This window comes from Leptonychotes weddellii, chromosome 10 (assembly GCF_054177405.1).
Source record: "Leptonychotes weddellii isolate Sample4059 chromosome 10, ASM5417740v2, whole genome shotgun sequence".
In the NCBI taxonomy this organism is placed as follows: Eukaryota; Metazoa; Chordata; class Mammalia; order Carnivora; family Phocidae; genus Leptonychotes; species Leptonychotes weddellii.
This window is the reverse complement of record NC_138378.1, coordinates 3,801,253-3,825,320: the sequence shown is the minus strand read 5'-3', so window position 1 is coordinate 3,825,320 and position 24,068 is coordinate 3,801,253. Positions and strand designations below refer to the sequence as shown.

Sequence of the window (24,068 nt, the reverse complement as noted above, 5' to 3'; positions counted from 1 at the left end):
TCACTTCACGCGCTGGGATATCGTGGCCTCATCTGCCAAGCGACGGGTTTAGACAAAGGATTCCTAATAACACAACTGGCTTGGTCAGGGAGAGCTCTCTGGAGGTGGTGCCCTCACCCCATGAGCTGGGAGCTGTGGTTTGGATGTCATATCATGAGCCCCATCACCCGGGTGTCCAGAGTCCGCCACGGTCAGGCCCACACCTGGTGCGAGACCTCCAGGCACTGTGCACAAAGGCAGGCTTTGGTCTCGAACTCTAGGAAGTGACTGGGCAATATTCTGTTTTGGGAGAGGAAGAAACACCCCCTTCGTCAGGATGACAGGCGAAGAGCAGAAGAGAGTAGAGGCTGGGCCTCTGGGCGGTGGACACACCCTGGGACCAGCTTGGTCATCTGGTCCCATCGCTGCAGTGACCAGTCGTGTTGGGCCCCCACCAGTGAAGAAGGGCGGCTTTCCCAGAGACTGAGGATTCCTTGAAGACCTTACACTTGGACGCAAAGCAAGGATGCGTGAAATCGTGCATCTTCAGATCGGCCAGTGTGGGAACCAGATAGGAGCCAAGGTAAGGAAAGTTCAATTACTAGGACTAGCTTTCCTACGGTCGCTGGGTGTAGCCAACTAAGAAAATATCCTCAGTCGGCAGGGAAGGCAACAAGTCCAGCAGATCGCATGTGCTTGCTGAATACTTGGCTTCATTAACCGATGCCCATAGTGAAAGAGACACAGGAGGTAGGACAGGATGAAAGGGTTAACTGAATTCATGTTAATTTCACCACCTCTTACAGGGGACCTTGTTTACTTTCATGACTTTAGCAATGAACTTTCATATCTAAAGACAGTAATTTGTCTCAAAACAGTTTCCTAAAGTTTGTTGGGCAACTTTTTACATGATATCACTGAGATGCCTTTCCATCCCCTCCCTTGTTTATGCTGCAAAGTTTAAAAAGATCCTCCACATCTGTTCCATCTAGTAAGCAATAGGAGATGAAGGAGGTAAACCTAAACGTTTTTGGGTGTAGTAGCAGAAATAATTAAAATACACTCTCTGGAGTATACATGAGTGTGTCCCCTCCCCACCTAAATTTTTTGTACACAATGCCTGGTTCAGTGGCCAACTCTAAGAGATGACACAGTCCAACAGGTCCCCAACCTGAATTTCAACCCTAGTTTTACACACTTGTACTAACAGCCATGTGATTGTTCCCTTTGCCATTTTGAAATTACTTTCACTAGTATGAATGGCATTAAAAATTTTTTGTGTGTGTGTTTCATATTTATTATTATTTTTTTTATTCTTATGTTAATCCCCATACATTACATCATTAGTTTTAGATGAAGTGTTCCATGATTCATTGTTTGTGCATAACACCCAGTGCTCCATGCAGAATGTGCCCTCCTCAATACCCACCACCAGGCTAACCCATCCTCCCATCCCCCTCCCCTCTAGAACCCTGTTTGTTTTTCAGAGCCCATCGTCTCTCATGGTTCGTCTACCCCTCCAATTTCCCCCGCTTCATTCTTCCCCTCCCGCTACCTTCTTCTGGCATTAAAAATTTAATTGCATTGGGGCGCCTGGGTGGCTCAGTCGGTTAGCATCCGACTCTTGGTTTTGGCTCAGGTCATGATCTCATGGGTCATGGGATGGAGCCTCGTGTGGGCTCCGCACTCAGCAGGGAATCTGCTTGAAAGATTCTCTCCCTCTGCCCCTCCCCCGACTCTCTCTAAAATAAGTAAATACAAATAAATAAATAAAGCTTTAAAAATTTTTAATTGCATTAAAAGTTAAATTTTAAAAAATTGTGGTAAAACAGTGTAAAATTTACCATCTCCAGCCATCAGTTTTAAGTGTGCAGTTCAATACTGTTAAGTATATTCACAGTGTTGTACATCCAATCTCCCAAGATGCTTTTCCTTTTGCAAAGCTAAAAACTCTGTCCCCATTAAATACTAACTCCACATTTCCCCTCCCCCAGACCCTGGCACCCACCCTTCTACTATCTAAGAATTTGAACTCTTTAAAAAAAAAAAAAAATTGGGGCGCCTCGGTGGCTCAGTCGTTAAGCGTCTGCCTTCGGCTTAGGTCGTGATCCCAGGGTCCGGGGATCGAGTCCCACATCGGGCTCCCGGCTCGGCAGGAAGCCTGCTTCTCGCTCTCCCACTCCCCCTGCTTGTGTTCCTGCTCTCGCTATCTCTCTGTCAAATAAATAAATAAAATCTTAAAAAAAAAAAATTGTATTTATTTATTTATTTAGAGTGTGAGTGGGAGGTGGGGGGGTGGAGAGGGAGAGAGAATCTCCAGCAGGCTCCATGCCCAGCACAGAGCCCAATGCGGGGCTTGATCCCACGACCCCAAGATCAGGACCTGAGCTGAAATCAAGAGTCAAATGCTCAACCAACTCAGCCACCCAGGGACACCCAAATTTGAACTCTTCTAGGGACCTCACAGAAGTGACATCACACAGTATCTGCCCTTCTGTGTCTGGCTTATGTCAGTGAGCATTATGTCCTCAAGGCTCACCCACGTTGCAGCCTATGTCCAAATCTCCTTCCTTTTTACAGCTGAAAAATAGTCCATTGCATGGACACCCCACACTTTGTTTATCCACTCATCTGTCAGTGGACACATAGGTGGTTTCCAACTTTTAGCTATTGTGAAGAGCAAAGCTATGAAAAACTAGTCTTTTAATGCAGGTGTTTAAAACCTGGGGCAAAGAATATCACTCCTTGAAAAGAAGTTGCCGCCTTTCCGTCCAAGGTGATGAGATGTTCCTAAGTCGAACACACAGAGAAGTGGGAGGCACCAGCCCCAGCACTCCGAAGTGGGAAGATAATCTGGAGGGAAGTGCGGCACAGGAAGTGCAGGGTCCAGATAGGTTCTTAGCTCTTCCGCCAGCATCGTGTTGTCTGGTGCTTAGAGCCCCGGCGACTACTTATTATTTGGGGCCAAAAGAACTGTAAGAGACGATTAGTTTGTGGTGTTATAGAACTTAAATTTATTAATTCTTTCAGACCCTGAACAGTGCTGGTAATTTACTATAAAATAGAGTCTGGTTAATGAGACCATGGCCAGAGCAGAGCCATCACTTATAAGATATGGCTGGGAAAACACCCTTGGGGATTTTAACATAAATAAATATATTTTCATTGCACTTGAATATGTCCTTCTCTAGGGCAGTGAAAGGGGCCATCTCAGTAACTGTTTCCATATTAAGACACACAGCTATATTAATAAATACTGTATGTGTGATTGGAAGTGTCATATGTTTCAAATAGTTACAAGAGTTGTGCATAATCTTGAATTGTGTGCATACCTGATCATGAAAAATGCACACGGCTAAAAGCTGGGCCTGGATGTCCTGGTTATGGGCTTCTTGGAAAACTGCATGAAAATAAATACCCAAGTGAAGGAGATATTATTGTGAAATCAGATAAGAATTCAGTCTATTTTCATTTAATGGTATCTATACTTTACTAGCTTGAAGCACTAGAAGGTGAAATTAGAAATACCCGGTCTGATGTGAATTGTAAAACGACAGCCTTAATGTATACCGTGGCCTCCATTTAATAGGAGCAAAATCCAATTTAATATTTTATGTGTTGGCATTTTATTTAAGTCGTTCAGGTGGGTACAAAACACCGTCTTCATATTCATGTTTAGTGGAGGCAAGAGCAAATTACACCGTGGAGCTGGCACTGACGAGATGGGCCTAAAGGCACGTCTGGGAAAGGGGCGGCCAGACGGACCCCTCCAGGCAGGCCCAGCAGCACTCCCTTCCTCCTGTCCCTCTGGCCAATCTGCTGGCTCATGAGTACCCACCTGCCCTTTTCTGGGGTCCCTCTGTACACTGACCTCCCCTCCTGCTGCTTTCAGTTCTGGGAGGTGATTGGCGAGGAGCATGGGATCGACTCGGCCGGGGGCTACTGCGGGGACTGTGCCTTGCAGCTGGAGAGGATCAGCGTGTACTACAACGAGGCCCACGGTAGGACGCTGTACTCTGGTCGCGATGCTCATCTGCCCCGGGAACACGGGCAGGGTGATGTCCAGGCAGCGCAGTGGGATCCCGAGACTGGCGGGTCCCCAAGTCCCGTCTAGGGCAAGGGCCCGGGGAAAAAGGCACTGAGTGGGGGCATGTGTGTTTACCCCCACCGCTCAAGCACCACCTTTCCTGTTTAGTTCTTTTTTTTTTTAAGTGTAACTCTTTCTTTTCTTTTCTTTTTTTTAAGACTTTATTTATTTATTTGAGAGAGAGAGAGAGAGCAGGAACACAAGCAGGGGGAGTGGGAGAGGGAGAAGCAGGCTTCCCGCTGAGCAGGGAGCCCGATGCGGGACTCGATCCCAGGACCCTGGGATCATGACCTGAGCCGAAGGCAGAAGCTTAACGACTGAACCACCCAGGCGCCCTCCTGTTTAGTTCTTAAATGAAAACCAGAATCGCTTCCAGTAGGGGCAGGATCTCTGTCATTGACGAGACAACAAAACAACACAGAAAATGATGGAAAAAGGATTTTGAAGGTATTTTATAGATGTATGCACTTGTTGGGGTCAAGAATATTACTTCAAATGTCTTTCTTCTAGAAATACCTTTTTCCTGACGGGTATCACAAGGTTCTAGTTTGATGAAACATTAACTTTTAGAAAAACAACAGTTTGCTGACTTCTTCCTATTTTTCTACGCAGGTAAGAAATATGTGCCCCGGGCGCTGCTGGTGGACCTGGAGCCCGGGACGATGGACAGCATCCGATCCAGCAAATTGGGAGCTCTCTTTCATCCGGACAGCTTCATCTACGGTAGGTGTTCCTGCAGCGATGTCCACCCCACGCCCCGGGGGGCCGAGGTGAGGGTGCCTCCTAGTGGTGCTCTGCCTCCCGCCCCCACCCGGACAGCCCGCTAACCGGCGTCCGTCCGCGCAGGTAACTCGGGGGCCGGCAACAACTGGGCCAAGGGCCACTACACGGAGGGGGCCGAGCTGGCCGAGAGCGTGCTGGACGCCGTGCGCAGCGCCAGCGAGGCCTGCGACTGCCTGCAGGGCTTCCAGCTGGTGCACTCGCTGGGCGGCGGCACGGGCGCGGGCATGGGCACGCTGCTGCTGAGCCGCATCCGCGAGGACTTCCCCGACCGCATCCTGAACGCCTTCAGCGTCCTGCCCTCGCCCAAGGTGTCCGACACGGTGGTGGAGCCCTACAACGCCGTGCTGTCCCTGCAGCAGCTGGCGCAGCACGCCGACGCCTGCTTCTGCATCGACAACGAGGCGCTCTACGACATCTGCCTGCGCACGCTCAAGCTGGCCGCGCCCAGCTACGGCGACCTCAACCACCTAGTGTCCCTGACCGTGAGCGGCGTCACCACGTCCCTGCGCTTCCCGGGCCAGCTGAACGCCGACCTGCGCAAGCTGGCCGTGAACATGGTGCCCTTCCCGCGCCTGCACTTCTTCACGCCCGGCTTCGCGCCGCTCACCAGCCGCGACGGCCGGCAGTACCGCGCGCTCACCGTGGCCGAGCTCACGCAGCAGGTGTTCGACGCGCGCAACGCCATGGCCGCCTGCGACCCGCGCCGCGGCCGCTACCTGACCGTGGCCTGCATCTTCCGGGGCCGCATGTCCACCAAGGAGGTGGACGAGCAGATGCTCGGCGTGCAGACGCGGCACAGCAGCTGCTTCGTGGAGTGGATCCCCAACAACGTGAAGGTGGCCGTCTGCGACATCCCGCCCCCGGGGCTGAGCATGGCCGCCACCTTCATCGGCAACAGCACGGCCGTGCAGGGGCTGTTCGGCCGCGTGGCGGAGCACTTCTCGGCCATGTTCCGGAGGAGGGCGTTCGTGCATTGGTACACCAACGAAGGCATGGACGTCGGCGAGTTTGCCGAGGCCGAGAGCAGCATCCACGATCTGGTGGCCGAGTACCAGCAACTGCAAGACGCCAAAGCGGTTCGGGAGGAGGACGGAGAGGTCGTGGGCGAGGCAGAAGTGGAACCGGAAGATGGGCCGCACGAACCTCGCGGGGCCGCGTGAGGTCGGCCGCAGCCCCCCTCCCGCCGCCCTGCCGTCCCACCCGCCGGCTGCCCACGGGACGCGCCGCAGCCGCCCGGTGTCCGCACGCACGCACAGCCGCGGGGACGGGGGCCCGGGCGGGAGTGGGGGCGCTGGGGCCTTCCGAGGGCATTCACTAGCTTTCAAGACTTTGCTATTCACTGCGCACTCTATTACCCGGTCTTCAATGGCAAAGTGAATTTATCGTGAAGCCCACCGCCTTTGTTGAGAAATGTCGATCGGGCAGTTGCTGCAGGCCCAGCGCTGTGCCAGGCATCCAGACTACCCTCGAGACCACCCGCGTGCATGGCTACCGCGGCGCGTCCACTCTCCACCCTTTCGTGGCACCGATGAGCACGCTGGAACCCTTGCTTGGCACCCTTGCTAAGAGTCATACCCCAGCTTCTGTCATGTGCGCTGCCCAGCATCCTACCTCCTGGTGCTCGCTGGCCTCCCGAAAAGCCAGGTGACTAACTGGTATGTGGGGAGCTTGCAGCCGAGGCAAGTGTGAGTCAGCAGCCACTAGTGAATCGCGTAGACCTTGTGTGCACGTCCGCGTACTAACTGGAAAGGGAAAAAAGGGAGGACAAAAAACAAAGTGGCAGTGCTTTTCACCAAAATACCTGGCCAAAAAAACCCCTCAAACGACAGGCAAAAGTCACCAACCCCAATTCTCTGATCCTTATTTCTGAATAGCTACCTTCTAACATAGATGTTTAGATACTTTAAGTTTCTTAGGGGTGTTGGTTCTGGGAATTCATTAATCACGATCTTCGGTTTTCCTGGTAAAGGCTATTTCAAAATGCCCTTTTCACTTTCATTCAGTAAACACCTTCTGAAAGCACTCGGTAGCCTCTGCTCTTTCAGAAAGGGCACCCGGTGCGCAGGGGCGCTGGGCAACCATTCAAATGCAGGAATTCGGCAGCGGCACCACCGCAGTGTCCTTCTTCCTCGCGGAGGACGTCGTCTCATTAGGGAACTTTTACAGTTCAAATTAATTTGCAGAAGTTGCCATAAATGTTTGCATGATGACACAGCTTTGACCATTACCTGAGTTTAATCTGCTTACATTACAAGAGGACCAAATACACAGGAGTGTAATCAAATCATCCATAACTTTTTAATTACAGTTTACCTATTTCTGACACACTGCACGGCCATCCCTTCCAGGGCCGTAAGGGTCTTAATGGCCTTCTAGAATTACCACTGAGCTCTTCTATTTGATCCATGGGTAGCCGGCAATGGGAAGAGGCTCCGACCCTCCCTGCAGGAAATATTTATTTGCAGGCAACTAGGTTCTCAGATCTGCGTTTGTCATCTGCAGTAAGGTAGCAGGTGGATGGACGACACTGCCTGCTCATTCTGGGAAACGTCACTCCTTCACGTGCACGTCGTGAGAAGTAACGAAAATACGTGCGCAGAGAAAACGAGGTCCTGCTGTCGGCATCGTGACAAGCCTTCTATTTACAACACTTAAGAAAAGTTTTAAACACTTCCTACTTGTGGCTCAAGCCATTAAAAACAAAAGCAGATTTATTAAGAAAATGTACCTATATACTCTCATTTGAAGTTCGTAACTTCTCAGAAGCTAAAAAGACTTATGACCTTTGATGTTATAAGAATTTATACGCGCTTCTTCTAGCACTTTCCATCTCAAATCTAAAAAGGCAATCCAATAGATACAAGGAAGGCTACAGTTCTAAATTAAAAAAAAAAACCTGCTGATTTATATTACTGTCAAGATTTTTGTTTGCTCAATAGTAATCATTAAAGTACAAGGAAATTCAATTTTAAATGGCTAAATTGCTTTATTTCAGACTAAATAAATTCCTTTTCTTGGAGCCTACCCGCCCAGACTGATTAATTTGAGTAGTTAAAAATATTTCAAAATGTATCTCACCATCCTACTCTTTTGTATGGTAGAAATAAACACAAACACACACACGCACACACACACACAAACAAAAAACCCACTAGAAACCAAAAGAAATCCCCTCAGATTTTGAGCCTATTCCTTTAGCGGTATGGTTGCCATGGCAACACTGGTCTGAGAGATAGAGACATGGGATCAGAATCTCAGAGCTTGTCCGTTCCTTCCCTTCACACAAGAAGCCCGCAGGAGCAGAGATTAACGACTCCCTCAAAAACCACTCAACTAGTTAGTGAAATGCCCACAGCCAGGTCTGATCAGGGTCCTCTAGTCATCCAGACACAGTAGTCCTGCCAGGGGCCCAGCAGGCCTGGTACTGGAAGTTTACTTATCCCAGTATCCGTTCAGGATTTTTAATCACAGAGAAAGAGTCTCAAAGAATCTTTGCTGGACAGTAAACTTGTCTTTTATTCAGTTGCTTTACCCTTTTCCCTATCACCAGCCCTGGCCCGAAGTCTCACTTTTTTTTTTTTTTCTTTTTAAGATTTTATTTATTTATCTGACAGAGAGGGACACAACGAGAGAGGGAACACAGCAGGGGGAGTGGGAGAGGGAGAGGCAGGCTTCCTGTGGAGCAGGGAGCCCGATGCGGGGCTCGATCCCAGGACCCTGGGATCGTGACCTGAGCCAAAGGCAGACGCTTAACGACTGAGCCACCCAGGCGCCCCCCGAAGTCTCACCTTAATTAACCTATCTCCCACGCTGATGACTTCTCTCTAGTTACCCGGCTGCAAAGAATTCAGCCCTTTGCCCATCAGCTTTGTTCGTCTGTGAAAAAGGCCTGACAGCCTCGAGATTCATTGATTCCTATCCCTGTAATGAAAGATGCTTCCCAGTACCTTGACCTTGGGGACTGAGGTGCTGACAGCTGAGGTGCCCTGACTTTAGAACAGCAGACCGGCCCAGGCAAAGAGCTCCCGGGGCCCTCAAGTGGTTACTGCCCAGTGGCCAGGCTCTCACTCCATCCAGGAGCTCCTCCTTGCCTGTCCTGGGCCAAGAATTAAATAAAACCTACAGGTCAAGTGCCCGGGGGCAGGAAATCGCCTGCACAAGGCCCAGAACAAAGGCATTCTCTTGGGCGCCTCCTCAGCACTGCTCGGTGGCTCCCAGAACTTATTGTTAGCTTAAGTACCATGGGGAGAACTGGTCCTGGCATAGAAACTGAACTGTGTTTCAAAATTTCCTGTTCAAATTTATTTCTCCGTTCTCCAAAACAGTTCAAATCAAGCAGTTAACTTTGCAGTGGGTGTTTTACTCAGCCGAGTGCTTCTAAGTTTGAAAGGAAGATAAAAACAAAACACTTGCAACAAGTCTTCACGCCTGAGCATTTAATGAAGAAGCGAGACACCATGCAAACACCGCGGAGCAGTTGCCAACCTCACGCCCACACACCCCGCCCCCAGCCCAGACCTGAAGGCAAGAGGTCTTTTTAAAGACTGGGCTGCAGCTCAGCCATCAACTCCATGAGCAAGGTACTGAACGGCTTGGACCCATCTCCCATGGGGAGTGCTCCCAGGACAGAGATTCATTTACAAAACAATGTCAAGCACATTTCTTGCTGAAATCCCGAAATTAGCTCTTCTCCACAGGTTTTAAGTGTACAATAAAAAATGAAGACCGCAATCTAGTATTTTTTTTTCTTCTTATCTATGCTTTTAGTAATTTTTGTCATTTAGGCAAAAACCCGGCTATGCCGGAGAACCAGGCCAGCGGGTAATAAGCCATCCGCCACTTGGCCGTGACTTCTGCAATTCAAAGATAAGGGACAGTGAGAGCCTCAACAAGAGGCTAATTTTGTCAATTGATATGAAAAAGAGAACTTTCTATCCTGAGACATTTAAAACCTCTTTTCTGTTTCCCTCTGCTCACTAGATATTAAACCTGTTTTCCCTTACCTTAAGAAACTGCAGTTCCTAAGGTCCTAATCCTGCAGGTGGGGATAGCTCCTATGAAGAAAAAGTCCAAAGGAAAACAAGAACCAACAGCAAGAGTGAACCATACTTCAATTTATTGGCACTGTCAATCTAGAACAAGACAGGGATTTTTTTCCATGCAGGGAGATCGTTTTCAATCTGCCATAACATGTACCCACACATCTTCACCTCGGAAAATGTAGCATTTCAAGCTTTAGTCAGGGTCTAGGAGGAAAGAAGAAAATGCAACAGTTGCTAGTCCTCTGTGTTTTCTTAAAAATCCAACATGAACATGGGCAATGACTTCCTTGTCACGAACTGTGTAAGGTAACTTTGGTGTCACTTCACAGTGCTGATGCTGACCCTTGGCTCTTGGCTGTAAAAACTGCTGGTTCACGTGCATGGCCTTAGCCGAACAGGAACTTCCCTCCTAAGTAGAACCACGTACTCTCTGGGCTATAAAGAAACTACTCTGCCTTTAAAAAGACACTAAAAGCCCCCTGTGCTCAAGGGCTGGGAGCATCCCCTGCAGGACATACAGAGAGCAGGTCTGTTTTGTTTACCGGAGCTGGGCACTACTTCCTGACCCCAAGGACATCACAAGGTCAAGGGAGTTCGATGTGGAGTTTGGCTTGGCTCTGCTGCAGAGGCTCAGTGATTTTCTCAGCAAGCTCATTGTTAAAACCACCCAACACAAAAGCAGGTCTCGTTACTTAGAATTAGGAGATGAGACGGAGAGCCCCTAGAAAAAGGGCCACATTCAAAGCACTGCATCTCCAGACTCAGTAAGATATTTACTAATTCAAAATGGAAATGAAAAGTGCTTAGGGGAGAGAGCTCCAATAAGTAAAACTGCTCATAACCACAAGCTGCCAAAGGATTCATATTGATCACATTTCCTTGCCACTGCAGGTCTGACGCCTTTTTTTAAAGCAAAACAAGAAAATTAAATCTGAAAAACGTCTCTCTGGTATTTGCCTTGCTTATCTTTGAAATAACAATGTCAAGAAAGAGGCTTAGAGATCAAATCACTTCAGTAGTTGGGAGCGAAGAGTCAGAACTTATCAACTGTACAAAACTGTCTTTTATTGCACAGGATGTAACTCTACATGGCTCACATCTCCGGAGAAGTAAAATGAACCAAGCCCTCCGAAAGAATCATAAATTTAGCAAAGGAACAGTTGTCACTGCAGGGTCCTCGCAGATGTTCCTGCTTGATAAAATCGCAGGACCCTTGCCTGTGCTGGTAGCCCTCATGGTCAGGAAGCAGTCGTTTGTGAGAACATTAGCAGATGTGGGGGAAATGAAGACGCAAAGAACTGCAATTTGTCATGCCCCTGCACTGTTATGTAACTCCGACAGCAATTACAAAAAGTGGGGAGTTTATCCTCCAAATTATTTCATGTTGTGCAGACAAATGAAACAGGTTTAATTAAAATAAGATGGCTCTCTACCTAAGCTCTGCTAAATGAGCTGAAAATCAATGGGCCAATTACTTCTGCTTGTCAGGGCCCGAAACGAGATTCTTTTACGCTGCCACAGGACTCCTATCACCTGTATGCTTTCAATTATTACCCACTAACATCTGAATGTACTGACTGACCAAAAAAATGGACAGAATTCAAAACTAAAATTACTTTGTTTTGAAAGTGTTCTAAGAACTTCAGATGCAAGCCTTCTAACAAATCAGTAACTTACAGATTACTCCTTTTTCACTTTCACAATTTTTACGGTGCTGCCGGAAGTCTTCTCAGCATTTGCTTTGAACTCTGCCTTCAGTGCATCTCTCACTGCTTTTGCACAGATCTGGGAGTATCGGATATAGCTGGGAGGAAATGAAAGATGATATAAAGTTAATTATCAATGATCCAGCCAGACTGGTCGTTGTTTTTTTTTTCCCCTTCCCATATTTTAAATTTTGGTTTGATTTGTACATTATAGTGGAACGGGATTTAAAAATGACTAGTGACAGAAGCAATCTACACAGAGAAAAAGACCAGAAGGAAATATACCAAAGTCTTAACTGGTATTAGGATGGGCAATCTTTGGTTTTTCTTCTTTATACCATCTTCTCTCTTTAATACATGCTAATTTAAAATAAAAGATTCAGTGATTTTTAAAAATCCCACAGCACAAGAAATAGACCGAAATGTTATGAGAGGCTGTAAGTGATGTTTCCCATTTCTCTACTTAAAATTTTTTCTTATACTATTCTTACAAGGTAAAATATATACAATTAAAAGAGAAAAAACTATTTTGAATTCAACAATTCTTCCTGATTATTTAAAGGTTTCCTTGAGAATATTGGATTTTGTTTCCCAAGTCTGCCACTGAAGATGCTTCCCAATCAAGGTTTCTAAATGAAACCAAAAAGTCCTTACAGAACATCCTTAATTCTAACAAAATATCTAACAGCCTGCTTCCGGTTTGGTAGATGGACTCCCATCAACATCTTATTTTCCAAAAAATGTCAGCTCACTTTTTACACTTTTTGAAAACAGGAAGGGGGGGGGGAGTGCTGCTGTCTATTTTCTCATGTTTCAGATTTGTTTTTTTGGGCCAGAGGCAGGCGTTCCAATGCCTCCTCGGGTGCTGACTAATTGGGTTGACCTTCAAGGCTGCTCAAGCTTTTCCGCTACTTTATCCACCTGTAGAGACAAGAGAGTAAAATAGGAGGATAACGATGCCTGCCCCACTGATGGTGGGGAGGAGTGGCAAAGCAGAGGCCACCACACCTATCACAGAACAGGTGCTCATGAAATGGTTCCTGGTACTGGGACCGTCGACCTCCCAACTGGACAAAACTGCTTGACCTCACAAGGCAGGAACTCTCGGGCTGCTCAGCTGTCCCAGGCAGGTGCACCACCCCCCGCCCAAGGAGGAGCGAGACTAGTCAAGTCACAGGGACGCCCCCCGCGCGAAGCCGCCAGGTGTGAGGGGTGGGGGGGCGGCGCCCCCGGCTCCCCCGTCACTGGCGGTCGTGTCTTCAGACGGGTTCCACTCGTGAGCTTCCCGAGCCGCCCCCCACCCGCCCTCTGTGCCGTGAACCGAGGGCCTCCTCCCCTTCTACCGGGAAGGCAGCCCGACAGCGACGGGAGTCGGTGTGCAATGAAAACACGTATGTGCTGGACACGAAGGCTCGGGGTGCGGGCCGGGGTCACACATCCAGGGCCCAGTCCCGGGCCTCCGGCGCCCCGCTGGGGAGGGAGGGGGACGAAGACCTTGCACACCGCGCGGCGGGGGCCCGACCACACTCCGCAGGGGGGGCCCGCCGCAGGTGCCGGGCCCGCCGCCCACGCGGCGCGCTCTCGAGGCGCCCCCGCCCCCCGGGCGTGCGCCGCCATCTTGGGGCCGCGCTCCCCCAGCCCCGACCCCCGCCGCGCCGCTGGCTCCCCGCACCCCCGAGGCGCGGGTCTACCTGAGTCCAGCCTGTCGCCAATATGCCACCATGATGTCGCGAGAGCGGATGCGTCGAATCGAATCGCGAGGACGCCTCAATGTCGGCTCGGCGCACGGCCCAGCGGCAGGAAGGTCAGGCCTGGGAACCGGAAGAGGCGGGACTCCGGACCTGCCAATCTCGCCGCCTCTTGCCCCGCCCACCCTCCCAAGCAGCCCCTGCTGCCCCGACGCCGGGAGCCAATGGGGGCGGGCGGCTGGGGCCTCGGGTGCCAATCCCCGGGCGGGCCGGCTGGCCGCGCCCACCGATTGGCTCCTCGGGCGCCCCGAGCGTGTGCCCCGCGGGCTTCCGTAGTACCCCGGCGGGGCGGCGGGGGCGAGAGGGCAGCTGGGGGTCGCGCGGGGCGGGAGCCCACCCGCGGCCCGGGGGCACAGCGGTGCCGCGGCGTCGGCGTGGAGCACTTCGCCCCCTCCCCCGGGGGGCAGTGGGCAAAAGCGAACCCGGCCCAGACAGCGCGCGGGCAGGGGCGGGGGGCGCGGGCCCGGGGCGCAGGAGCGTGTGCGCACACGGAGCAGTGACTGAACAGAAACTGAGAGCAGCAAACACGTCGTTACAAGAAGTTTTCAGAAACTAGAAACCTAACTTCCATCTTTAATGCTAGATGGGGTAAGCCGCCCCCCAGTCCGAGGGGAACCTGTGAACACTGTCCCAGTTCAGTCCCCCCAAATACATCTACTTGCCGTCTACGGAGATTTCAATAGGTAAAAGCCACAAACTACCAGCTACTTCACTACACTGGAAAATGAAAATTTCTAGAATTTTATTAGGTTAGAATAAAAAAAAAAAGGATAAAAATTTGTTTAGAAATCTTTTTATCATTAGAGCATTACACCTTTTTCAGAACAGGTATAATTTACAGAAATTATACAAGGCAACTTTTTATCAAAGATCAGTATTTCCTACGTTTTAACTGAAATGTTATTTCATTTGTAAGAACCATCTCCGGTTACAAAAAAATAGTCAAAAACCTTACTGGATTTAAGTTGCTTTTACAAATGTCCTAAGAAGTCTTAAGCTAAACAACATTTTAAGTAGAAAAACACTAATTTTTAAATAGTCTGCTATACTATTTCTGTGGTTTATGTACATATACTAACTGGTTTCTTTTACAGGAAACCTGATGAGTCTATTACATTAGCACTGTTAAGATAAAGGCAAGAGCTAATCACCTTTTAACAAAAATACTCTGTATGCAACAACTCCAAGTATCAAAGATGATTATTTACTGGTCATTAACTGCCTGCTACAAAATATGAAATACATTTACTGGATTGTTTTTCAGATTGCAGCTGCCCCTTAGCATCCAAAATAATTGATTTCCCACAAATAAAAGCTGCAAAGCAATTCACATAGTGGTTGGTTTAGGTCAATGCTTCTTTTCTCATTATTATTCTTTTTTTTCTTCCCCACCGCCCCCACCCCCCGCAGTTGCACCGTATTATTAAAAACACTAAGTACCTGGGATTTGTGCTTCAGAAAGACATCGTTTGAGTAATTTCAAATGACGTACAGCTCTTCATGTAAAAAAGATGTTTTGTGGTCACAATTACTTCAAAAAGTAATTATATTCAAATAACCTGACATATCATGCTTTAGCAATTACAGAGCCATGATTTTGACACATGGCAATTTATAAGTTAGGCAAATGTGAAATGCTAAAAGATGTGAACAGCTGTTCTTCTGTTTAAGTTTAGAGTGCTGCAAAATTCCAGTAATGACTTTATTTTTTCAGTGAACATCACCAGCCCACGGTATAGCATACTAAGTCATAAAGTACAAATCCAAGGAAGGTAATACCTTTCCTAAGTTACAAAACTTTGGCAAATTAATACAGTACTCTTTAATACGTTAAAATCCTTTTTTTGTTTGTTGGAGTTATTATTTTAGTGATAATTTTCATTCCAAAAATGTCATTTAAGTACCAAAACAAAACACTGGTTTTTAACAGTGGTTTATAGCAGAACAAGTTATTTTATACAAATTAATGTCTTTTCAAACTATAATTTCTCCTTTTAAAGAGCATTCCCTCGTGCAAGTTCTTGCAGTTTACCATAGCAGGGTAATTCTATGTATTTAGGTGGCTCTGCTTTGTTCTGGGGTTGGTCCAAAGCCAGGTAGAGTTCCAATGCATGAAAAGCTTTACAATTCTACCTTAAAGGAGATTTTAATATGCCAATATGATTTTCCAAGTACTTTTCAAAAATTGTTAAATTTTCACATAAATACTGGAATCCTCAAAATCAGATGGTCATTTCAAACAATACTACTCTCAGATGATCCCTTTTATTTAGAAACCCTGCACCCTCTGTTTTGATCATAAGTCCTATAGCTTTTCTTCAGCTTATTAAAAAAAAAAAAAAACTCTACCTAAAATATAGTTTTATTTTTTTAAATAACAAATAAATATATTGCCAGTTTGCAGAGACCTGGGGGGGTGGATGTTGGGTACTGACTTTCATCCTCATTTCTCTACAAATGCGGCCGCCGCCATCGGTGTCCTTATGCTCCCTCTTGCTGAAGCCGCCAATTCTTCAATCTCAGCATTTAATTTATGTATTACCCATTCCACTGCTTCTCGGCCCTTAAAAAAATCCAACACATCTATTGTTACCAAGTGAGAGCAAAGGCACGTATCAAATAAATGGCACATCAGGAAGTAACAAGGGGCTTCTACAAGTATAACTAAACCTCACCAGAATGGATTGTTTTTGTCCTTATTTTTCTTTAATACTACTTACCAAATATCAAATGCCTTGGCCAACTGGAAATTGATCTATAAACTCATTTTTATTTTGCATCCAAATGATGTTATCAAAAAATCCCAATTCAGTGATCGTGATCATTTCCTTATTTCTGATTAGAGTGGTCCTTTCTTGGGGGATCAAAAGGTCAAACCCAGTTTTTTTTTTTTTTTTGGTCCGTTATTTTAAACCAAAATCCTGTATGAGGCCCTGGAAGATCTGGTCCCCAACTTCCTCTTCAACCGTTCTCTCCTGGTGCCTAATGCAGATCCTTGAGGAAATGAGAAGCATTTCCTGCTTCCTCTCTCAGGGCCTTTGCACATACAGCCCCTCTGCTGGAGAGGCTTCCTGGCATACCCCTAACAACCAACGCGCCCCTCATTCAGCACGCAACAGAACACTCATGAAATACTTTTATCTCTGTGTGCTTTTCCTTTCCCAATGACGTGATTAATGTTGCCTTTCTCTTACTTCCACGAGGGCAGGGACCACGCTTGTTTTGTTCCCTACTGTATTCCTAGTCTAGCCTAGCACTTCCTCTGGTACAGAGAAGTCATCTATAAGATCTTTGGACTGCTGAATGATTATATTAAATGTGTTATAATAAAGTGCATTAAGTATCTCTTTCTCTAAACTTAAATTGTTTTAAATCATGCATTCTCCAAGGGGCAAAAATTAGTTGGGGGTGGGGAGAGGTGGAAATATCTCACTCTTTTTATGTATATAGCACATTTATCCTTTCATCCATCTATCCATGGTGTTAAATACTTTCATGTGGTGGTGGCTGTTAGAGAAAAAAGATGTCTAAAACAAACCTGGGGGTTACAGGGCAGAGAGGATAATGAAAAAGGTTGAGAATTGGTGTTTTAAACAATGGCACACAGTGACATTATCACCAAGCACTTCCCACATGCTGGGCCCTGGGCACACGCTTTCCATATATTATCTCATTTACTCTTCATGCCCAACCGGTAAGATGGCTAACTGATCTCTACTTCACAGATGGGAAACTGAGGCACAGAAAGGTTAACTTAATTGTCCAAGGTTGAAAGGCTGGTAAGAGTCATGGCTTGCACTTAAATCCCGGGGTGCTAGACCCCAGAGCCTGTGCAAGAAACTGCCTATATGGATTCTCACTGCACTGCAGTTGAGAGTCAGTTTGCCAGGACAAACACACGTTCAGTACTAAGCTCTTTCAAGACCGGAAACCCAGGAATAATGATTAGGAAGCAGCCTGACTTACTTTATTAGCATTTGAAGATATCGTACTGGCCATTAGTCCTTCAAGGTAACTGCTGAGACTGACTCCTTTCACAGTGATTATGGCTTCTTGAGTCAGAACAGTTCTGGAACAGAACACATTCACACAGCTGCAGAATGACCTTTCATTTTTTAAAAGAAATATCTGATAAAAAAAAATTAAAACACTCGGTACAAGAAGTTTGTCAAAACATTTTTTACTCACTTTTCTGGGTCCTGAGGATGTGGTTTGTATATAAGTCTCTCATCTACTGAAACCATATTTGTAAATGAAATCTACAGAATGAAAAAAAAAATCAAATCATTTTGGAAACAAAGATGAAAAACATTTGCAAAATTAATTCACAAACCAAAATCTTGCTAGGTAAATATACAAATAACAAATAAAGCACTTCGGTATTACTGCAAAAACAGAACTTAAATTTCACTATTCACGGCTTCCTTTTTATTATAAAAATAATAAATACAACAAAAGCATTACAGTAGTAATATGCACATGATCCCAAATTCATGCTATTGGGTGCTGTCCCCTGGAAACAAGAAGTAGCCTTACTGCTCTAGTGAGGAGCAGGAAAGGACAATACAGCATATAATCACCTGTACATCAACTATAGAAGAGACAAAAATTATTAGTTTAAAATCAAAACAAAAGGGAGCCCACACTTACATTAGTAGATTTAAGTTCCATTGTCTTCTCTACAGGATCAACTACAGAATGTTCCTGCACGTATGTTTTAGTTCTTGCAGCACCAATAAGCTAAATAAAACATTTACAATTAGTAATCAGAGGAAGAGGGATTTCTTAACAAGTGTATCAATATTTTATTTGAAGGTAAAAATGTGTTAATATCTTGAACCAAAAAATCTGTTTCGTAAAAAACAGGAGGAATCAGACAAGGGTCAGAAAGGAGGCCCGTTGGAGGGTAACGGGAATTCACACACCATGAATGAGATGAGACTGCCAGATACAAAAACCCTTCCCAGAGGCAATTAGCGACCAGCCCAGGGAGAACGCCTGCAGTATAAAGCAGACACGGAAACTGCCAAGGTGTGACAACGGAGCACTGAGCCTGAAATATGGAAATCAGAATATTTGGGTAAATATGGCATCTGGAGAAAGGAGAGCTCGAGAATATCTGTCAGTATTTTCTTAGAGCAGTCTGAGGGAGAGGGTGCTGCGGCCTCGTTCTCCAGACAGAAAAACGGCCATCGCATGATGGAGGATAATACATCCTATCCAGCATCACTCCCGTGCACGAACCCAAGCCAACCCCCTGACCTTGCTCATTTCTGTGTCCCCACTATCTAACGCAGTGGTTTGTGCAAAGGAAGCAATCAGGACATTCCTGCTGAAAAATGTGTCCTTTAGTTTTCTGAGTGGACCTACCTTCCCCAACTGAGTGCTTATTATACCAGTTCTCTCACATTGTAATCATCTGGCACTCCAGTTTCTTGCTGGTTAAATTGGCTCATTAAAGCCTGATCACATGTAACTGAACAGAATTCTGTTTTTCAATGCATGGGGAGGAGTCTCAAACCTCGGAACAACTGTGGCACAGCAGAGCCTGAGAACACGCTCCTCAACTAGTGTCATGACCCACCACTGACCATTGTCAGCCCACCACTGTCAGCTAACCATTGCCACCAGCCCATGGCTTCTAGATCTTACTACTGGTCTGAAGTGGCTGGCAAAGCAGGAAAAGCAGAACAGAACTCCTTTTAGATTACAGAGCATTAGCTGGCTTCCTTCAGAAGGTTTTATCAGGCGCCTTCATGAAGACTGTAATAATATTTCCAATTCATTATACACTCATAACTCAAGTTTATTATAATACAATTTGAACTGATGCAAAAATGACATTCAGAATCGGCTCCCACAACCTATTTGAAATTATAATGTGGTTTAGAAAACTTCTCTACAGCAGTCACATTTCCACAGGAATAAAGACACACTTACAGATTTCACAATGGAAGGCAGTCCCCACTCTGTGCTGAGAAGTCTATGGCTGTGCAACTTTCCAGAGGGATCTATATGTCTGTCCAACACATCAACTCCAACCACGCTTGGGTTCATAGGGTTTGGGTATTTCTGCATTGCAGCTGTCGTAACAGTTTCCCATGGGTGGCTGCCGACATGAACCAAAAACCAAACATTTGAAAAATATGCATATAAATTGTTTTTATAACCCATCAAATCACTCTTTACAGTTGAAATTTAATTAATTTAACTAGGGAAAATTATTTCCTGAAACACTGACTAAAAGATGACTTGGGGAGCTCAATCTACATTTTGAATATGTATAGAATTCAGTATTTTCCCAGCACACAGGCTATATGGTACAACTGAGGTCTATAAAGATATAAATAGCCTATAACACATTAGAGAACTGTTTCTTAAACAATCTTTTCTATTTACCCATGTTCACTTTCACATGTAAATTTTGTTTCTAAGAATCACTGATTCACAAAAATGTATTTTAAAAAATATGTTCTATGAAAACAAGCAGGAAGAATTGTTATTACTATACTGTTTGTTCTTTTATCTGGCCCCAGTTCCATAAAGCTATAAAGATGTAACAAAAGTAACAAAAGTAAAATTCTTTTAGGGATTACAAAAAGATCCAAAGTATTATTGATTTAAATACTATAAATTAAAAATATATTTTTCTCTATATTAAGGTAATAAGTAACAGTGGCCCCTCCAGTCAATCTTTATCCATTGCTTTCCCCAAAGGAGTGATTCTGATTTGTTTTGAAAAGTCACTCAATACCATCAAGTGTTTTTAAGGCGCTTCTAATATACTCTTTTCTAATGTTCTCTCTTAATATTATCTTCTTGAAAAAGCCCGTGTGCTTGGATGATTCAAAATGTGATGTACATTTGTTCACTTCTCAACCTGTGTGAATAAGATGCTGGTACAAAAGCCATACTTTTCAAAAGAGCCCCTTATTAACGACAACGAGGATTAGAGGTGATTGAGCCCACCTGCAGTCTGATGCTACCCTATCTGCGCTCTTGTCTTCGTTGAAAGGAAAAAAGAGATCTGGAGATAATGTTTCAAACCATACTTACTGATAAACCACACAGCATTACGTTTTATTTTTCCAAAAGCAAAGTAGGTAGGCCATTAATCCAGTTCAACTTTTCAGAGAACTAACCCTGACAACTACTTCTTGCCAATAGAAGGAAAATCTCAACACCATTCATTTCCCAGTACCCTGGACAACCAGTGACATTTTTAATGTTTTCATCATTTTTGCTATTATATAAATGAACCTCATTCTGTTTTTAATCTCAAGCCTTATTCAGCAATCAATGCAGGTACATAAGGGGAGCTACTTCATAAATCTAAACAGTCCCTACAAATAGAAGTGATACAGGCCGAACACTCAGACTGTTACCAAGGCAACTATCTAAAATGAAAATCAGATGAACCCTGTCCCTGTCTCCATCTAGTCATATACCACGGTTATCTGGCTTCCTTGCACTTATCTCTTCCCCTCATCCCCTCTAAAAAATTAATAATTGCACACAGCTTCGGGGTGGTTATGTATTATTTGTAATATAGTCCTTCTTTACTCTGAGCCAACTCGAAAACATTGGTGTTGACTTAACTTGAACTAAGACTGCTTTACGAAACATAATTAACTCAAACATTACAAACAATGCAATGTTAAGTCTTCCAGCAATTAACCTGAACCCTAATAATGTAATCATGTGAAAAGACCTCACACTGGAAGACACTCAGAATGGCACCAAAGGGCAGGCAGAACCTCACCCACCTGCCCGATATCTTCACCTAGAAAATGAGGTGGGTGGACATTTAGGTATACTTAACTCCAGCCAGGCAGCAACGTCTTGATTAATCTACTGATACGTAACCAATTCAAAGAGTGCTGGCACATAGTGGGCATTCCTATTTGTTGAAGGAATCAATGAATGGCTTCACCTGGATGCCAACTATATGTGAAGCCTCAGAAGGAAGTGCTGAACATATATGGGTAAGACAGAATGATGACTTTGATGTTGTAGACAGTAGCGTCCTTAAGACATGAAACACTTGGCAATGGTAGGATTTGTGAGGGGAGATGGTAACTTCCATTTCAGGACTGAGTATGGGGAGTCCACAGGACATGTGAGCTGAAAATAAGGATTTGAAGTTTGAGAGAGGCTGGAGCCCAAGGTACAGGTTTGGGTGTCCTAAGTACGTATGTATCAGCTGGGACCCTGACTGAAAAGCCCAGATTATTTGGGGAGAATCAGGATCACGGCTGCTTCTTCCAGGACACGTCCAGCATTTGTTTGAATATGTCTATCTTCTGGGAGGAGGATCCCAGAGCTTTCATCAAATCTCAGAGACGTCTGTGGCAAAAAGATTAAGAATCATTGATGAAATCCAAGACAAGAAGGCCACTAACAGAATCTCCTTGAACATTCACACTGAAGGGGAAGACAGGGAAACACTGAAGAGAAGAGCAGAAATGGAGGGGTAGCAGGGAGAAGAGTGTTAGGGAAGACAGAAGAACGTTCTAAGGAGATCAAAGTTCAAAGAAATGGAGCACTGAAATCCGGAAGAGGATTGCCAGCAAGAAGCCACCTATGATCCCAAGGGTTGAAACAGAGTAGTAAAGACTGTTACCAGGTAGAGAATATCAGAAGGATCACAAATTTACAGAAAGACTGCAAGCATTATGGAGAAAGGAATCTTCCCTCTGATTTTAATGTTCTGTACTTCCCAGGACCCCATGGACTCTTGGATGTGTCTGATTCACTGAGTATACAGAGTTTACTTCTTTTAAAACTGCCCTCGGGAACATGGTTTAAAAAAATCAAATGGTTAAGCTAAAACATACTGCAGAGCTATAAAAATTAAAACAGTGTGGCAACAACAGCAAGATCAGCAGAACAGAGCAGAGGGCTCAGAAATGGATTCAAGTGTCGATCACAACAGAGTTTAGGCCGAAGGTGACATTTCAAATCAGTGACAGGAGGGCGCACTGGTCAATGAAGAGTGCTTCCCTCGATTAACTATTAGGATTAACTGTTTCTTTACGCAAAAAAAAATGATATGGCTGCTTATACGCGTGGTTCGTTTGTATATGGAATCATGGGCCCAGAAGGAGATTCAATTCCCAACATCCAATTAATTGGTTTAAGGCCTTCCGTGTTACTAAGAAATTCTTCTAACCAAGAGATGTCACTGAGCGTGGCCTCAAAGTCATGCTCCGGTGGCAGGCCCGGACGGCACCACCGTCCTCCGTGTCTCCCATAAACATGGGCAGCCCAAGGTCACACAGCATGCTGGAACCAGAGCGGGACCTTGGACTCCAACTGTAACGAGGCTCCGTTCCTCAGGTCATGCGCTGCCAGGAAAGTTTCTCCTCCTGGTCGCCTGAGCTCACCCGGGAAGACACTCCACCCAAAGGTGGCGGGGCGACCAGACTCCCGACAACGCCCACGCTTCCTGTTGGCATCCGCGGGTCCCGTCCCACCCGGTTTGGCACAGCCGGAAGTGGCACGCAGGGGCCTCTCCCACCCCGAGTGCAGTCGAGGACCTCGTGCCAGGCGAGGCCCCCACCAGCCCGCGGGACCTCCCCGGGGGCCAGGCTGCCAGTGCCCGTCTCTGGACCCCCTGCCAGCCGGGGCGGCGGCGAGGCCTCAAGTCCCGGGCTCTCTCCACCGCCGGGGCCGCAGACCTCGAGTCCCCGCCCCTCCCCTCCCCCGGACCCCGTGGTACTGCGGCCTCGCTCCCCCCGTCACTAGGCCCGACGCCTGGAAGCTTCCTGAGGGGCGCCCCGGCCTCACCACGACTCGGGGCCCGAACTGCCCGCCCACTCTGCACTTGCCCCATACGCCCCGCCGACCTGTCCCACGCCCCAAACTTACTCAAAGACGTGCTCTGAAGTCCAGATCTTCATGACGCCGGCAGCCTGCGCGCTGTCCGGCAGGCGCTAGGGGACAATGAGGCAAAAAAGCCACACTTGCCCCCGCCCCGCCCCCCAGACACCCCGCCGGCCGCGCAGCGCGCACGCGCCGTCGGGCCCGACGCGAGGGACGTCCCGACGCGCTGCCCCACGCCCTATCCCGGCCCGGGTTTTGCCCCAGCCTAGCGCGCGGCGCAACGAAACCCCGCCCCTTAGCGCCGGGCGCAATGCGCCGGCGCAGTTCCGGGGCAGCGCCCGGGGCCGCCGGCGTAGGCGCTGTGCTGCGCAGGCGCGGTACGCGGCCGGCTGCCCGCCCCCTCGCGGGCGGCGCCGGCAGCGCTGACCTCTGCACAGAGTTGGGCCAGGCCCAGAGGGTTCCTGGGCGCACTGGCCATGCCTTCCTCGCGTGCTGGTTCCGTTGCGTTGCCAGGCTTGTAGACGGGTTCAGTGGACGGGTCCAGTAAGCCCTCCGACGCGGACAGTACTGTGCTGTGTAGTTGAGCAAATGTTCGTGGCACCTCATTAGAACATTCCTACCAACTCTTGTCTTAACATGGACTGTGGGTCCCCAAAGTTACCCAACCAACCGGCCACCTCCTGTCTCTATTGAGATTGTGGGCATCCCAAAGTCATCCAACCAACCAGCCACCGCCTGTCTCTACCTGGACTGTGGGGGCCCCAGAGTCATCCAACCAACCAGCTGATCAGCTCTGTGTTCATTCCTCTTGCCCTCCCAGCAATTATGACCCTGGGTGGGTAGAAGACGTAGACACAGAGAAACTAACACGAGACACTGAAATCGATGCCCAAATGAA

The 24,068-nt window shown here is 46.9% G+C and overlaps 3 protein-coding genes across 3 annotated transcripts; 1 reads left to right on the top strand and 2 right to left on the bottom strand.

Annotated features, from left to right (window-relative positions):
- The first annotated feature begins 336 nt into the window (after window positions 1–336).
- On the top strand, window positions 337–7,981 carry TUBB1 (tubulin beta 1 class VI). The gene is made up of 4 exons (XM_006742797.3): window positions 337–562; window positions 3,872–3,980; window positions 4,679–4,789; window positions 4,913–7,981. Exons 1-4 carry the CDS (start codon window positions 506–508, stop codon window positions 6,007–6,009), a joined length of 1,374 nt encoding a protein of 457 aa, XP_006742860.1. The 5' UTR covers window positions 337–505; the 3' UTR covers window positions 6,010–7,981.
- A 1,962-nt stretch (window positions 7,982–9,943) lies between these two features.
- On the bottom strand, window positions 9,944–13,447 carry ATP5F1E (ATP synthase F1 subunit epsilon). Its single transcript, XM_006742794.3, has 3 exons — window positions 13,289–13,447; window positions 11,569–11,695; window positions 9,944–10,095 (listed from the first exon to the last, which is right to left on the bottom strand). Exons 1-2 carry the CDS (start codon window positions 13,318–13,320, stop codon window positions 11,572–11,574), a joined length of 156 nt encoding a protein of 51 aa, XP_006742857.1. The 5' UTR covers window positions 13,321–13,447; the 3' UTR covers window positions 9,944–10,095; window positions 11,569–11,571.
- Window positions 13,448–14,070: 623 nt separating this feature from the next.
- On the bottom strand, window positions 14,071–23,374 carry PRELID3B (PRELI domain containing 3B). Its single transcript, XM_006745969.3, has 6 exons — window positions 23,216–23,374; window positions 19,286–19,454; window positions 17,996–18,085; window positions 17,534–17,604; window positions 17,312–17,414; window positions 14,071–15,908 (listed from the first exon to the last, which is right to left on the bottom strand). Exons 1-6 carry the CDS (start codon window positions 23,245–23,247, stop codon window positions 15,789–15,791), a joined length of 585 nt encoding a protein of 194 aa, XP_006746032.1. The 5' UTR covers window positions 23,248–23,374; the 3' UTR covers window positions 14,071–15,788.
- Between the last annotated feature and the right edge of the window lie 694 nt (window positions 23,375–24,068).